The 15,041-nt window shown below is 39.1% G+C and overlaps 4 protein-coding genes across 7 annotated transcripts; 1 reads left to right on the forward strand and 3 right to left on the reverse strand.

Annotated features, from left to right (window-relative positions):
- Nucleotides 1-2,277: 2,277 nt before the first annotated feature.
- On the reverse strand, nucleotides 2,278-3,264 carry LOC6580412 (keratin, type I cytoskeletal 9). Its single transcript, XM_002006217.4, has one exon. The coding sequence runs from the start codon at nucleotides 3,232-3,234 to the stop codon at nucleotides 2,422-2,424; it is 813 nt and encodes a 270-aa protein (XP_002006253.1). The 5' UTR covers nucleotides 3,235-3,264; the 3' UTR covers nucleotides 2,278-2,421.
- Nucleotides 3,265-4,017: 753 nt separating this feature from the next.
- LOC6580413 (bleomycin hydrolase) lies at nucleotides 4,018-5,930 on the forward strand. Of its 2 annotated transcripts, none has more exons than XM_002006218.4 (2): nucleotides 4,018-4,757; nucleotides 4,811-5,930. In XM_002006218.4, exons 1-2 carry the CDS (start codon nucleotides 4,212-4,214, stop codon nucleotides 5,723-5,725), a joined length of 1,461 nt encoding a protein of 486 aa, XP_002006254.1. In that variant the 5' UTR covers nucleotides 4,018-4,211; the 3' UTR covers nucleotides 5,726-5,930. The 2 variants fall into 2 exon arrangements, with proteins under 2 accessions (XP_002006254.1, XP_015019685.1); XM_015164199.3 differs by having other exon boundaries at nucleotides 4,661-4,752.
- Nucleotides 5,931-6,738: 808 nt separating this feature from the next.
- On the reverse strand, nucleotides 6,739-7,167 carry LOC6580414. Its single transcript, XM_002006219.4, has one exon. It carries the CDS (start codon nucleotides 7,128-7,130, stop codon nucleotides 6,792-6,794), a length of 339 nt encoding a protein of 112 aa, XP_002006255.1. The 5' UTR covers nucleotides 7,131-7,167; the 3' UTR covers nucleotides 6,739-6,791.
- A 146-nt stretch (nucleotides 7,168-7,313) lies between these two features.
- On the reverse strand, nucleotides 7,314-8,617 carry LOC6580415 (splicing factor, proline- and glutamine-rich). Of its 3 annotated transcripts, none has more exons than XM_015164200.3 (5): nucleotides 8,462-8,615; nucleotides 8,375-8,401; nucleotides 8,124-8,216; nucleotides 7,967-8,038; nucleotides 7,314-7,541 (listed from the first exon to the last, which is right to left on the reverse strand). In XM_015164200.3, the coding sequence occupies exons 1-5, from the start codon at nucleotides 8,558-8,560 to the stop codon at nucleotides 7,440-7,442; spliced, it is 393 nt and encodes a 130-aa protein (XP_015019686.2). In that variant the 5' UTR covers nucleotides 8,561-8,615; the 3' UTR covers nucleotides 7,314-7,439. The 3 variants fall into 3 exon arrangements, with proteins under 3 accessions (XP_015019686.2, XP_002006256.3, XP_032586200.1); XM_002006220.4 differs by having other exon boundaries at nucleotides 8,375-8,398; nucleotides 8,462-8,614; XM_032730309.2 differs by lacking the exon at nucleotides 7,314-7,541 and adding an exon at nucleotides 7,668-7,847 and having other exon boundaries at nucleotides 8,462-8,617.
- Nucleotides 8,618-15,041: the final 6,424 nt, after the last annotated feature.

Raw genomic sequence — 15,041 nt, forward strand, 5'->3', positions numbered from 1 at the left:
AAATAAAATTGATGTAGCTAGTTATATTATATATTATTTATTTATTTATTTATTTATATTTATTATTTTTTATTTATTTTTCTCACATGCCTTAGTCAAGTATACCCACATCCACATATTTCATATGGCTGGCAAGTTCACACGAAGCAACGCTCTCATCTGCTTTTGCTCTCTTCGTTGTCTCCTCTCTCAACTCGCAACGAATGCTAAGGCAATTAAGAAGTTTCGCTATGTGTCTGCTAATTATTTTCAATTGAATAGCTTTGGGTTGTAGGTAAAAGTTTTTGTATTGCTGGCCATTAAACATATCGGCTGTTGGCATTCATTGAGCAGTCACATTAGCCCCACTTGAGCAGGTGGGCAGGTGGGAAGGTGGGCAGGTGTGCTGAGCTGAGCTCAACTGAGGTTGTGAGCTTTTGTTTGGGTGCACCCCCACCCTTCAGCTAGACTATGGCTGTCCCAACCAACTGCAATTTACGCTTTGCGTTTATTTAGTTTCTCTCTTCTCCGATTCGACTGCGGAGCAAGTTGAACAATAAAAATTAAACAGGTTTTGCCGTGTTGTTAATGATGGCTGGCATAGCTGAGTTGTTCACTGCTCAAACGTGAGAATAGAAAATGAGTATTAGAAAACTCCAGAGCGGGAGAGAAATAACGCGACTTAAATGAGCTACAACTACTACAAAGTGCTGTTATAATATTGTGTGGGAGTTCTCATACAGACAACAACGAAGAGAGCTAATATATAAGTATATTTATCAGCAGCTAAAATTTGAAAAAGATTAAAGTTATGTATGGGGGATTAGAAATTTTGTATTGTTATAATATAATTTTAGTTTATTATGTGTGTTTTATTAAATATGTATGTTTATATATTATTTCAAAAAATTGGTTTGCTTTAATTGTTTTTTGTTTTTATTATTCAATTTGGATTTAAGTTATTAACAATTATTTTATTGGACATTTTAATAATAAAAATATCATCAGCTCAATCATCAATCAGTTGATAAATTAATTACAAATTTTATGTCTTAGTTATTTACATAAATTTATTTTTAATAATTATAAATAAAAATATCATTTTTAATATTACGAAAATTTTGTACATTAAAATATTATTAAAGCAATTTTAAATATATTTTATGTTTATAATATTGTATTTATTTATTTTTAAATTATTATTATATACTTTATTCTAATATGTATAATTGTATTGTACTTTATTACAAATCTTAATCGAGCAGGCATTTTTATTATTTAAAAATTCAAATTTATTCTCTTAATCCGAAGTGATAAAGCTGCTTGAAGTTTTCTTCCTGTGTAACTCAGCCGTAGTAGCAAAGATTTCTTTTATGTTTTGTCTAGAAAAGTTGTTTGCCGGAACACCAGAAACAAGCTACTAAATTATGAACTAACCGAGTTCAGAATCCACTTGGTTTAGCTGCAAACCTCTGTTTCCAATTGCCTTTGCCACCAGGAGACTTATTTATGCCACATGAAAACATTACACAGAAACTTGCACAAGTCTAGGGCTGTTGGGAAACAATGATCAGAGGCCAAACAATAATGCATAGACCATTAAAAGGACGCAGTTGCATTCAGTGGCAAATATATATATATAAGCTCCGACTAACTGTTCCACAGGTTCTGGCTAACCTGGCTGGGTGTTGGTCTCTGGTCGGGTGCGATGCGGTCCAGTCGAGCCTGGGGCGTTCACATTGCTTTTGTTGCTCGAATCGAATCAATTTGATTTTCCAATCAATTAAACTTTATATATATTGCGTCTGGGTGGCTAAATATAGCAACAACAACAGCAACAAGCGCTACAAAGCATTGCTATGTAGAAATCTGCTTCACAGATAACAAGCAGAGCACAGCGAGAGACCGAGAGATGCACCCAGCACTGTCTCGTTCGCTCTCTCACTCTCTCCCTCTCTCTCTCTCACACACACTTTTTCTCTCTTCTCCTCTGCCCCTGGTCAATGTCTCCATCAACGCCTGGCTGCACAAGCACAAAAATGTTAGTTGCCGAGTTCAGGTTTGGTCGAAATCGGGATCGGAATGGGGAACGGGGGATGGGGAATGGGGAGCGACTATTGCATATTGCATGACTTTGACTGCATTTTTCGACTTGCAGCTCTTTGCGGAGACAACAGACGCATAAATCAGCAAATCAATTTCAACAATTGTTAGCTTTATCTGTATCGTTTCAGAGAAAGAAGCAACAACGAGGAAACAAAACACAGCTGCCAGCACAGAGTTCAATGATTCTTGCGATTTCAATCAAAATTATGACCATACATTTATTTAATTAATTCTGTCTGTTTATATAAAAGGTCCTCGACTGCCACTGCCGTTTATTAATCCATTAGATGCCTGGCTCTCAAACGGTCCGCCGCCTTGTCCACCCGATATGACACCCTACTGCCCATTGTTAAAGGGTCCTCCATTGCTCCCTCCTGATATAAGTCTGTCTGATTTAACAAAGGGTCCTCCACTGCCGGCACCGGTAATCAATCCACCTCCACCTATGAGACCGTCTCGATCCACATTTACTTGAAATGGACCTCCAGTATTTTTGCCACTTATTAATTCATTTCTTTCTTGTTGCCACGGTCCTTCACTGTTGCAATTTCCTCTTCCGAATGGTCCTCCACAGCCGCGACCGTTAACCAATCCATCAGCAATCCCATTCGCAGCACCGCCAAAAGGTCCCCCATTCTGATTTCCATCCTGGCCAACATTTACGTTGAATGGTCCTCCACTGTTACTTCCTTTAACTAGTCCTTGTTGATCCTGTCCACTGCTACCAACATTTCCATTTCCATTTCCAAGCGGACCTCCGTTTTGATAGCCTGCTATGATACCTCCAGGCTCTCGAGTTCCTTGCCCGAATGATCCTCCACTGCCGCCAGCGTTAGCTGAATTCTGAGTGTTTCCAAAATGTCCGCCATATTGATTTCCAGATATGAGACCATCCTGACCACCATTAACTCTAAATGGTCCTCCACTGTTGCTACCGGTTATTAAATAACCAGAATTTCCAAAGGGTCCACCAGTATATCGAGATCCTGTGAGTCCATTAGGTGCTTCCCTAAAGGGTCCGCCACCATTGTTATTCATCAAAGGTCCACCATAGCTATTTCCATATGAATATTGTGGCTTCGTCACAGTCAACTGTGTCATCAACAGCAGCAGCAGCAGCGGCAGCATCACGTTGACCAAATGTCTCATCTCGATGCTATACAAACTTCAACTAATCGCTACGAGCCATACAATATTGAGTTTGTCATTTTGGCATAGCAACGAGCAATACATATAAAGTAAATCAAATACAAACCGTGAATCTATCAATTAGTTTAAACAACAAAAAACAGCAATCAAACTAGACCTTGGATGCGCTCAGCTACATGATAAATCACTGAGTATAATAATAATTATTGAGTACTCTATAATGAGAGCATTATGTACATAGCTCATCTACATAGTGATTATCATCAGCTTAATTTTTGATTAACCTTGAATATGCCTCTTTCTATCTTCCCATATCTCTCTCTCTCATTCTCAAACAAAGCGATGTTAAGTGCTTATTGAAACTTCAACTGAGATTTGTTGTTTGCTGAGTACGAGCTACGCTCGAATGATAACTTTGGCATCTAGCTAAACTGCAGCTTATACGCCCCCCAATTTAAATCACTCTCAGTATTCAACATTCAATCAAATGACAAAATATTTATATTATATGTGGGTTTGATTTAGAATTAAAGCTGCCCAAATTTGTTGTTTACTTTTAATTAAATTAAGATAAATATTAAAAATAATCCCAAAAAAATTAAATATTTTTTATATAACATATAAATATTTTTTATATAATATATTGGGTATTCTTTTTCTTTTATATCTAATTATATTACCAATTAAAAAAATAGTTTAGCTTTTACGCTTTTACTATGAAGTATATCAAGCTCTGATTTCAATCAAAATATATTATATTTGCAACAAAACCAAAACTCAAAAACTCTATACAATACATTACAGGATATTGTTGACACAGACCTTACGTTCCTACTAGTAAATTTTTGTAGCCCTGATTTCGTATTAGAAAAATTGTTTTATAGCCGTTTGGCTGGTCACACTTGCTACTGCATTAAAATAGAAATCTAATTTTATTTTTCTTAAGTATCAAACAAAAATTCTCTAAAGTTCATGAAATGAGCATTTCGCCAAATGCTGCTAGCTACGCACTACAAAGCTCCCAGCTGTCCAAGTGGCGCTCCGAGTTCTTCAGCCTGCCATTGAATCGGCTGGCGCAGAACGTTTGCACAAGTGGGGATCCGATCAGGGCATGCCAGCGAGCCAATCTGCAGGGATTGACGGTGGGCGGCAAGGAACACCATGAGGTGGCCAGGCTGAAGAAGTCGACCGTGGACGGTCCGAATTGGATCTGCACGGGACTGGATCTGTTGCGTCATGGCCTGCGCAAAGATTACGAACTATCCGCCCCGTATTTGTTCTACTGGCATAAGCTCGAGCGCTGCAACTACTTTCTCAATACTGTGATCGAGTGTCTGGCGTGCGGGGAGCCGGTTGAGGGGCGCACCTTTAGGTACCTGATGAAGCACACAGTGCCCGATGGCGGAAATTGGCAGATGTTCGTGAATCTGGTCAAGAAATACGGCGTAATGCCCAAGCAGTGCTATCTGGCCAGCTGGTCCTCAACCCGAACCCTGCACCTTAATCGGATGCTCAAGAGTAAAGTATGTGTGCCTAATGTATTGCTGGATTAAGAATACTCCCAAATCTCTTACAGCTGCACGAGTTTAGCAGCCAGCTGCATGAGCGATTCGTCTCAGACGGGAATGCCCATAATCTGCACCTAATGGTCGAGTCCATGATCGCAGAGCTTTATAAGGTAATCAACATTTGCTTGGGCACGCCGCCCACGAGCTTTACGCTGAACCTAAAGGACGAAGAGCAGGAGGCTCGGTTCAGCCCGCGCACTTTCTATGAGCGCATGATAGCGCCCCACTTTGCGCTGGATGCCCGGGTGAGTCTGGGCCATGATCCCCGGCCGAGTGCCAGCTATGGGCGCAACTATTGCATTGCCCACAGCTCCAACATGATGAGTGGACTGCTGCAAAGCTACAACAACCAGCCCATGGATGTACTGCTTGAGGTCATGGCCAAGTCCCTGGCCGCTGGCTCGGCTGTGTGGCTGGCCTGCGATATCCAGCGCATATTCAAGAACAATGATGGAGTGCTCAGCCTGAAAACGCACAACTTCGAGCAGGTATTCGGCATGCCGGTGGGCACAGCTCTAGACAAGGCGGACCGAATGCTTTTTAGGGCGACGAGTCGAAATACGTCGCTGCTAGTGACCGAGGTCTCGTTGGATGCACTGCATCAGCCACTGAAATTTGGCACAGCACGCAAGACTGCCAAGACTAATGCCGTTAAAAATACAGAATCCGAGGAGAGTATAAAGGATGCTGTCGATACCGTCGACAAAACCAAAGCGAAAACCAAAGCAGCCAAAGCAGATGCAGCCAAGCGCAAAACATCCATGGGCCAAGCTACCGTCCTGCACGTCGACTGGCTGCGGGAGTATGCCTTTGAGATAGTTGTCGACGCACGCTTTGTGCCGCCAGGCGTGATGCAAGCGCTCCGCGACGAGCCCAGCGAGGAACTGCCCATTTGGGACCCCATGGGCGCGCTGCTCAGTTGATGAATGATGAGTCCCCAGGTGGAAGTTGTGCAGGGCTGGCAAGCAACTAGCTCGTTGATATAAAAGGGCGACTAATCATTTCATGAACTAGTTCTATTCCTTGTCGCTATGTCAAAAGATTCTATTTGGATTTCGAATGAAATTAAAAAAATTCATTATAATAGTTGAGCTTGAAATTTCAAATAATAAGTTAAATTGTAAGAAATGCTTCATTAATTTATTTTCATGTTAAAAAACCAAAAAAAAAAAATGAAATATTATTTATGTGTAATGCATTCATCTAAATTAAAATAAAGAGAAGTGTTACTAAAATAATAAAAGAAATTCTTAAATAATTAATCGCATACAAATAATCAATATTTTTAAATGTATTTTTCTTAACTTATTTTTATATAGTTTTGAGTTATTTTTTTATATATTTATTTTTTAAATTTTAATATATAATATATTATTAAATATTACATTATATATTTTTTTTTTTTTCTTTTTTATTTTTATTACAACACAAACTTTTTAATATCTCGTTAATTTAATGCAATGTTTGATATTTCGTTAAATTTTTTAATTATTTATTTATTATTATTTTATTTATTTATTTATTATTAATTTTTAATTATTTTTTAGTTTTATTTTTAACTTTGTCCTCAGATTTTGTTAGCCATAAAAATATTTAAAATTGGCTTAAAATCAGTTCTTCAAACTCGATGAACCGAACCAGTTCACAAATTTCACACTGTCCGCAGACTGTCGGCGAGTATTGAAATTATTGGAAAATCTCGCAGTCCAACTGACGAGGCGCGACCTTCGCCAAGTTTTCGGGAATTAGACTTACGTGCCGAGCATGCCTAATTAGGCATTAGAAAAGAACGGCGGACGGCCGGACAGCGACTACTGCCGTCAAGTCGACGACTGTTTTGGACTTAATGGATTTGCGTTGAAGGAAATTTAACTTTGCATAAAATGCGGAAGTAACAAGAATTTAAAAAAAAAAAAGAAAAGAAGAAGAAAATGCATAGCTTTAAGGGAAAATTTTCGTTTATTAAATTTTCGACAAGTTTTCAATGTTCTACCAGTATCCATTTCCGCCGTAGCCGTAGTTATAGCCTCGGCCGCCACCATTGTAGATATATGTATTGGGATAGGGGCTATGATGCGATGGTTGCACCACAATTGGCTGCACAATCACCTGGGGATGGTGGCTGAATAGTTTCGTCAGAAGATGACGTGGCCGACGTAGCTGATCAGCTGTTGATGACGGAGCGGTGGTTCCCTCTCCTGCATGGGCACTCGCAGCAGGAGGCAGCTCAGCAGTTGGCACAGTATCAATTGCATTGTGGCTAGCAGGAAAGGCCAGCACCAAGGCAACAGTAAGGCTGCTCAGCAAGCAAAACGCAACGATCTTCATCTTCAGGGAGTACGATCTGTAACTGAACTGAACGAAGCTGGTGACAGCCTCTTAAATACGAGATCCGAGCAGGTAATCCTTGACCAGGATCTACCTGACTCATGCGGGAGCAGCTGCCGGCAAGGATTAGCGCAAATTACTACTGAGAAATGTGAAATGGTTTATGAGATCGAAAGTCTTGTCTTTGGAATGCTTGAAATAAATTTTATTATACGCATAGTTCTCGTTTATGACGCGGTTCCCTTACCCTAAGCAAGCGCCTTACTATATGATATGTATATGTGAGGAATAATTAACAGTTTCTTATCCTTAAGCTGGTGGCGGTGGTGGCATACCCTCGGGTGGTGGTGGCATACCCTCAGGCGGTGGTGGCATGCCCTCAGGTGGCGGCGGCGGTGCTTGGCGACGTGGCTGTGGATTATATATAAATGTATCATATCAAATTGATTATCTATGGGAGGGAGCTTCAGGGAGTTCGCTAAAGAGTTGGGTCGACGCTACGATATCCCCTGGAAATGTGGCAACGAGTTTGCGGGATTGGGTTTTTGGAATGCTTTAGACAAGTTTTATTGGTTTGGTTAGCTTTTAGTTCCCTTTGACATGCACATAAGCGCAACTCTATATGTGAATTATGCTTAATTTATTGGTTTATATGGGTGGGGCGGGCATGCCAGAGGGGGGAGTGGGAAAACCTGTACCGGGCAACTGACGGATTTGCTGTGAATGGGATAGAATAGACTAGTAGAGTATTATACAAAGAATTACACCTATGGGGTCTACAAGGACAAAGACTAAAATTATCCAGCTATTTATAATCTAGGCAGAATGAATCTTACTCTGAAATGTGGCGGTTGTTCCTCGTTGTTCTCGTGGCTGGTTGGCTCGTTGTTCATGACATTGCGACGCGACTGTTAGCATAAGTATAATCACATTATAATAATCATGATCATCACATAATCAAATTGACCTTTGTAGTCTAGTGCTGTGACTTACTCTGAATTGAGGTGGCGGCGGCTGCTCTTCGTTCTTCACATAGCCAGGTCCGGTCGCAAGTCCCATGTTAGTTGCGGGGGCATGGCGCCGTGCCTAGAATTAGTAGGCATTGGCAAAATCGCATAAGTAAAGCCTTGTAGCCCTCAAAGCGTCGCCGCTTCAATTCCTCTTCACTAAGGCTTAATTGGCGACGCGTCTTGAGGGCAGAGAAATTTGAACGTTTTACGCTATTCAACTGGAAGCTGTCTTACCCGCACAAACAGTCGCATCGAGTCCTGCTTGAAAAGGATGTTTGGGATAAATATGCATTAAATAGTTAGTATTTAGCTGTTGCATACCTCTAAGCCCTTGTTGCTGCCACCACCGCCGCGTCCGTCCACGCCGAACAGTGTCAAAGCCACCACGTAAACAAGTAAAATAGCGCAAAATAACTTCATTTTCGATTCGTCACGTTGCCGTTTATATTCGAGAAACGGAGACTTCTCGCTGCTGGCCTGCATTCGGCCGGACAGCTTCTTATATACTCATAGTTCCGTGGGGACTGTGTCAATTCAATTGGCTTGTTAAACGCTATCCGAAATCTTGTAAAATGTCAGCTTACTGAATAATTGCCGATACGTATCGCACAGGGTCAACAATTAAATTGTTTATTAAATCATGGAAGTTATTAGCAGCTGCCGAATGACATAACGTAACATGCATCCCCCAGATACAATCGGCATGAACATGAAAAGGGCGGCATATCAAAAAGAGTGTGGGCGTATTGTGGCCGGGCACCTGACGTGTGAGATGTGATATAATAAAACAATCAACATACTTCAGGTGCTCTTTCAACTAGATGCAAATTGGAATGTTAAGCAAATTAAGTATACACTATCTTTGCGAATAATAATAATTACTATTAATAAAATGCCAATTGAAGATCATTGCTGCCGTGACATCTTTTCAATAAATCATACTGAATGTGCCTAACAATTTTAACCTAAACATTTTTGCCAGTGTAAAATAAGATATTAAATAGGCTCAAACTCAATATCATTTATAAAAATACATAATATATAATTTTTAAATATCAAAATTTCAATTATAATTAATAATGAATAAATTTAAAAATGCTATAAATAATTGTTAAATTTTAATATTAATAATTAAACATCTTTATTTTTTTCATACCATTTTTAAACAATTTTTGTAACTAATTTTTTTTTTTTTTTATTTTCATTAAATATTTTTATAAAATATTAATTTTTTTAATATTTGTAGAATTTTATTAGATTAGAAAAATCTAAATCTAAAATCTACTAAAAAGTAATATTAAATGTTCATAACATAAATAATTAATATTTTTAAATATTAATGCAAATCTACTAAAATTTAAAATATTTACTTTATAATAATATTTAATAAAAAAAAATACTTAAAAATAGTAAAAGAATAAAAACATATTAAATACTATAAATGGTAATATCTAATTATTAAAATTTAATATTATTAATAATATCTAAATATATATGTGTGTTTTACACAATCTCTCTCCAATCTACATTATACGTATCTCAAATACGATCTGGTCAAGCTACATTAAACCGAATATGGCTGACTTAATAGCTGAGTGTGAGCCTGGCGCTCCCTTTGTGATATTCAACCGTGCTATCCGGCACTAGAAAACGTTGGAATGAGTTCATGTTCACATTTAGCAGAGCTTTGCATAATTTCAAAATTATAACACGCTTTGATGTTGACGTGCCAAAAGGCGTTGGGCGCCTGTGTCTTTGTCTATGTCTTTTTCTTTAGCTTTCTCGCCCTCTCTCTTTCTCGCTCTCCGTCTCGCTGTCAACCAAGTCAAATAGAGGTGTAGGCGACAAAAACGAAATTGTTGGGAAAGAGTACAAAATAAATAAGCGCACTTTTTTCTCATTTCCGTTGCTTACTTTGACGTGTTTAGTTTTTGATGTGCACATTCGCGCACACAGCAGCAGTAGCAACAGCAGCAGCAGCAGGAGCAGGAGGAGGAGGAGCTGTAAAGGCAGATGATTAAATTCGTCGCCAATGTGGACAGCGTCGCTGGCTCCACTGGTTCCGCTGGCTCTGGCGGAGCCGCTCGCTCTGTACGGGTTGTCCGTTGTCTACATCTTAGAAGAGGTCTACATTTGCTCTAACTCTCTCTCTCTCTCTCATTCTCCCTCTCTCATTCTCCCTCTCTCTTACTCGCTCCTACGTGCTTCCTTTCTGTCTCTGTGTGTAAACTTTTCTCATTAGAAAACTTTTACTATTTCCGCTACTCAACGCCAAACGCAAACAACAAACAAACAGCAGCAGCGGCGGCAGCAGCAGCGCCAAACGACAAAAAAGCATAAAATAAAATAAAAATTAAATGAAACATAAAATAAAAAATATAAAAAAAGACGCGCAACGGACTGAAGTAAATGTTTTGTAAATACAATTTTTGGTGTGCCTAAGTGTCTGAATTGACATTGTTCCATCTTAGATATGGAGCTGTTGCATCACTTTTTTTTCCCCAAAAATTTGCAACAGGCAGAACACAAAGCCAGAATTGGCTCTCCCGCTGTCTTGGTTTTTATTTAATTTTTATGTAGAGCAGATGGAAAATGTCAAAGACGCTGCTTGAAAATCAATAAATCAGCGGTTACCGTTTTACCTTCACCTCAGCTTCAATTCAATCCGATTTTCTTATTTGATTTTGCACTGCCTCCGCGCTTTCCTGTTTCCTGTGACTTGCAGTGCGCATTTCCTTCCAAGTGCCTCGCGTTTGCTCTAATTTGATTTTGAGCAGCAGCAGCAGCAGCAGCAGCTTCTTATGCGATTGCCGGCGCCTGTCATTGGCTCGAAAATGTGCCACGTTTCAATTACGTTTATTGACTTAAGCCAACGAAAAATGCCTGATATTTCTATATACATATACACACACACACAAACACATGTGTCTAGACAATTAGATTGCGCCATGCAGCATGGTCGATTCGCCTTCAATGGGTCCTTAAAACAAAGGAATATAAAACTCGTTTAAGGCAATTTGTACAAAATATATTAAAGCATTCGCTTGCGAAATTCTTGTCAATATTTATATTGATCGCACTTTCAATACAGCAAACTAGAATTTTATTTCTTTCTTCCAAGCTTTTTCTCTGAGTAGTTCCTATAAGTATTTCTCCCAAGTCTTTCCTCTAAGTATTTCCTCTAAGTATATCTTCCAAGCATACCCTCTGTTTCCTCTAAATATTTCCACTAAGTATTTACAGTAGCATTTCCTCTAAGTATTTCCTGCAAGTCTTTCTTCCAAGTCTTCCCTAAGTCTTGGAGGACCAAGTCTTCAATGCTTAGCTGAACGCTTTACTCCACTACACTACTGACCTCCAACTGGCCTAGGTGACTGAAGAAACGCTGCAGCTGCTGCCCTTTATATAGGGCAACTTTCACTCATAGCCTAAGTCTCTCCCAAATGTTGAGCCCGACGCCAGGTAGAGCTCGTTGCAGTCGACCTTGAAATGCCCAATGGGAACACACTCTGCTGCTGCAAGCATTCTTACTTCGTTTTACTTAAATATAAATACCGAATGCATACTGATGCATGCATACACAACTTAGGTGATCTTCTGTAATTCTTCTGGAGGCAGACAGAGAGACAGGCTGAGAGATAGACAGAGAGACAGACAGAGAGACAGACATGTTAACACACATACGAACAGATATATGAGCAAATAAGTACATAGAGCTAATTCAGATTTATCTTGACCATATAATAATTAATAATAATAATATGTCTATATGGATATTTATTGGTAATATATGTAATTATCAATGGACACAAATGCACAAATTGAGTATATATACTTACACATACATTTTCAGAATCAGATCTATAGAAATACTTACTGCAACATTTAAGCCCTCATCTGCAACTAGTTAACATTATTCAGTACTTTAGCAACAAATTCTCAGCAAATCGAAATTTGTATGCACTTTTTGTGCCACGTAAATGCACTCGATTTGGCGAGTCCAAAGCCACATTTGCTATCGAACGAATTTATGTATGTGCTGGAAGAAATATATACGAAATGCAATTACAACACGCTCCATTAGCGGTCCATAGAGTGCCATTAAATGCGCCAGTAATGCCTATGGGCTGGGCCGGAGCGGGTCGAGCTGCCAATTGGCAAAGTGTCTGCCAGCTAGCCAGGCCGGGCAGGATAATTTTCAGCACTTCGGCTGGGCCAAAGCAGAAGCCGGGGAATAGGCAAAGCTCTCACGCCTTGGTGTCCAGCAATTGAAATGTGTTTTAGTTGTCAATACACTAAATACCCCACTCAGAATCCAGCATCGGTAATAAGTAAGCTCGATAGCGTCAAGACTCTGGTGGCCAACATCACGTGTCTGGCAAACGGATTGCCCAGAAAGCCTCACGAACCGGATAATGATCAACGAACTGTATACGTTTCCGCAATCGTAGTCAAATCGACAAACATGCACACCAAATGCAACGGCTCCTGCTGCTGATGGTGCTCCTGCTCCTGCTCCTGCTGATGCTGATGCTGCTCCTGCTGCTGCTATCGTTGGGGAATAGGAATGAGAATGAGAATGAGAATCAGAATCAGAATGCGAATGCGAAATGCGAAACGAAGCTCGCCTGGCAGCCTGATGGGGCGAGGAGCCAAGGAACCAAGGAGCTGTTGCCCAAGCAACTTATGCCGCTCGACTGACAGTTGGCCCTCCCCTCGGTGGCGACTCGGGTGTAAACACCCCTCGCTCGAATGTTTTGCATTATTGATAAACTGCTCGTCTCCATCGTCTGCGTGGCAAGAAATAAAGCAACGCCAAAGAATATTTATGACACTTGCTATGCTCCAACAAACTGGCGAAAAAAAAGTACATATACATACATACATATATATGTATATGCTGGCAGCAGACGGGCACGCCCCAAAAGCGAAACGTGTCATGCATTAAGCGCCTGAACGTGAGCACCAGCCCTTTTATACCCTAGCCAAAGGGTTCTACCAAAATATTCACAAATTTCAAGCACCTGCTACCCTAAATATGTCGCCAGAGCTTTAGCTCGTGTATATATAATGAACGAGCATGATTTTTAGCATGGAATTGCAATTGCGGTGTTTTGCACCGCACAATGTTCTCCCAAAAATACAACAGAGCGAATTTGTTGATTTATAAATATTTGCATATCTCAAGAAATATTTATTAGTGTGGTAAGCTGCAACAATTTAACTATATCATATGAAATATGAAGCTAAAAATCCGCTTTAAATAATAATGACATTAACAAAAAAAAATGGTAAACAGAAATCCAACTTTTTATAAACTTTCATTATTTTTCAAAAAATTTTTTAATGTGAATTAGATTAGTTTGAAAATCAAAATCTGTCTCTCGTATATACAACAATAATAATTCAATTAAATATATATATATATATATATATATATATTTTTTTTTTTTTTTTTTTTTTTTCATAAAAACAGTAAATCTTTTAAAGTACTTTAATTGCCTAAACAAAATTATATTAAATTTATATTCAATTAATTTCTAAATTTTTTTTATATTGCCCTGAATTCCCTCTCTCACCTTCTTTAGGAAGTCGCCGAAGACAAATTTCAAAGAATCTCTAACTTTTGATTGTTCAAGAATATATCTAATTTGTTAACCCATTTTCAATGCCTACAACGCCTGAAATCTGTATTATGAATCCCCGCCTTTATGCCATGCTTAGAGCAACATTCTAGTGCTTTACATCCATCCAGCCAGAAAGTGTGTTTAAAATCCTACCATAAAAACTAGAATATTTTTTGCTACTTCGACTAGCTACATTTGTTGCACTTTTGGCAATTGGCGCATGGCAAAAGCAAAAAAAAAAAAAAAAAGAGGTAAGGTGGTAGTCGGCAGGCGGCAGGCGGCAATGAAGCGTTTAACGGTGGCAACAACTCTACAGTAGTGCACAAAAGTGCAAAAATTATAAGAGTAGAGCTAGTTGTAGACCGTAGAAGCCGTGCAAAAAGCATTTGCTAGACCAATTTAGCCTGGCTGCCGAATGCGCCACACTGAGTGCAAAAAATTCGTGCACGTTGCGTTGTAATTGCATTTGCTTTGTTGTTGCTCACAGACAAAGAAAAACGAATACGAAAACGCAAAGGATACAAACTTAACGAAGGGCCACAAAGAGACGGACGAACGAAAAATAAGAACAACAACTCAAAATGTGGAAATCGAGTACAACCGACTGCGTAATGCTCGACTGCAGCTAACAGTACTTAAGCCAGCAGCTCTAGTGAATTAACTTTTATATTTCCCTCGCCTCAAGCTATTCTAAGCTATTAAAATCAGTCGGTAGAGTAACTTTTCAAAGATATCAACTTTACAACACTTTCCAAAAGTGATATGGTCACCCTAACTATAACTCAACCTTTTTCAGCTCAATATTAGAACGAGCTCATCGTAAATCTTCTTTGCAAATTTCGTCACCCAATTCGTCAGACAAAATTCAATATTCCAAAATTTGATAGCAACTGCAACAATTTGCATTAAGGCTTAGATAAGCTCTAATTAAATCTTTAATATGAATGACTAATTGATTTATCCATGCCAAATATATATGTATATATCATTTCTGTGAGTCAGCTTTGCTTGAAAGCAATGCTTAGATGCTTGTATTATGAAGCCTCATTCTGAATTCGCTCACTCACTTAGTCTCAAGCCAATGTTTGCAAAATGACTTTAATTCAATATGAGAAGAGAAGTTTATTAGTTTGCTATATGCAAAATGGGGTCTACCTGACGGCTACAATGCGCTCAGACGCACTCATCATTTGTCTTCATCACTAGAATTAAGTAGACTTTATCTCGGAATTTGATCAACACACACAGACTCAAGCAGATATACTCTTATCCAC

Source organism: Drosophila mojavensis, unplaced genomic scaffold (genome assembly GCF_018153725.1).
Source record: "Drosophila mojavensis isolate 15081-1352.22 unplaced genomic scaffold, ASM1815372v1 contig_81, whole genome shotgun sequence".
NCBI lineage: Eukaryota > Metazoa > Arthropoda > Insecta > Diptera > Drosophilidae > Drosophila > Drosophila mojavensis.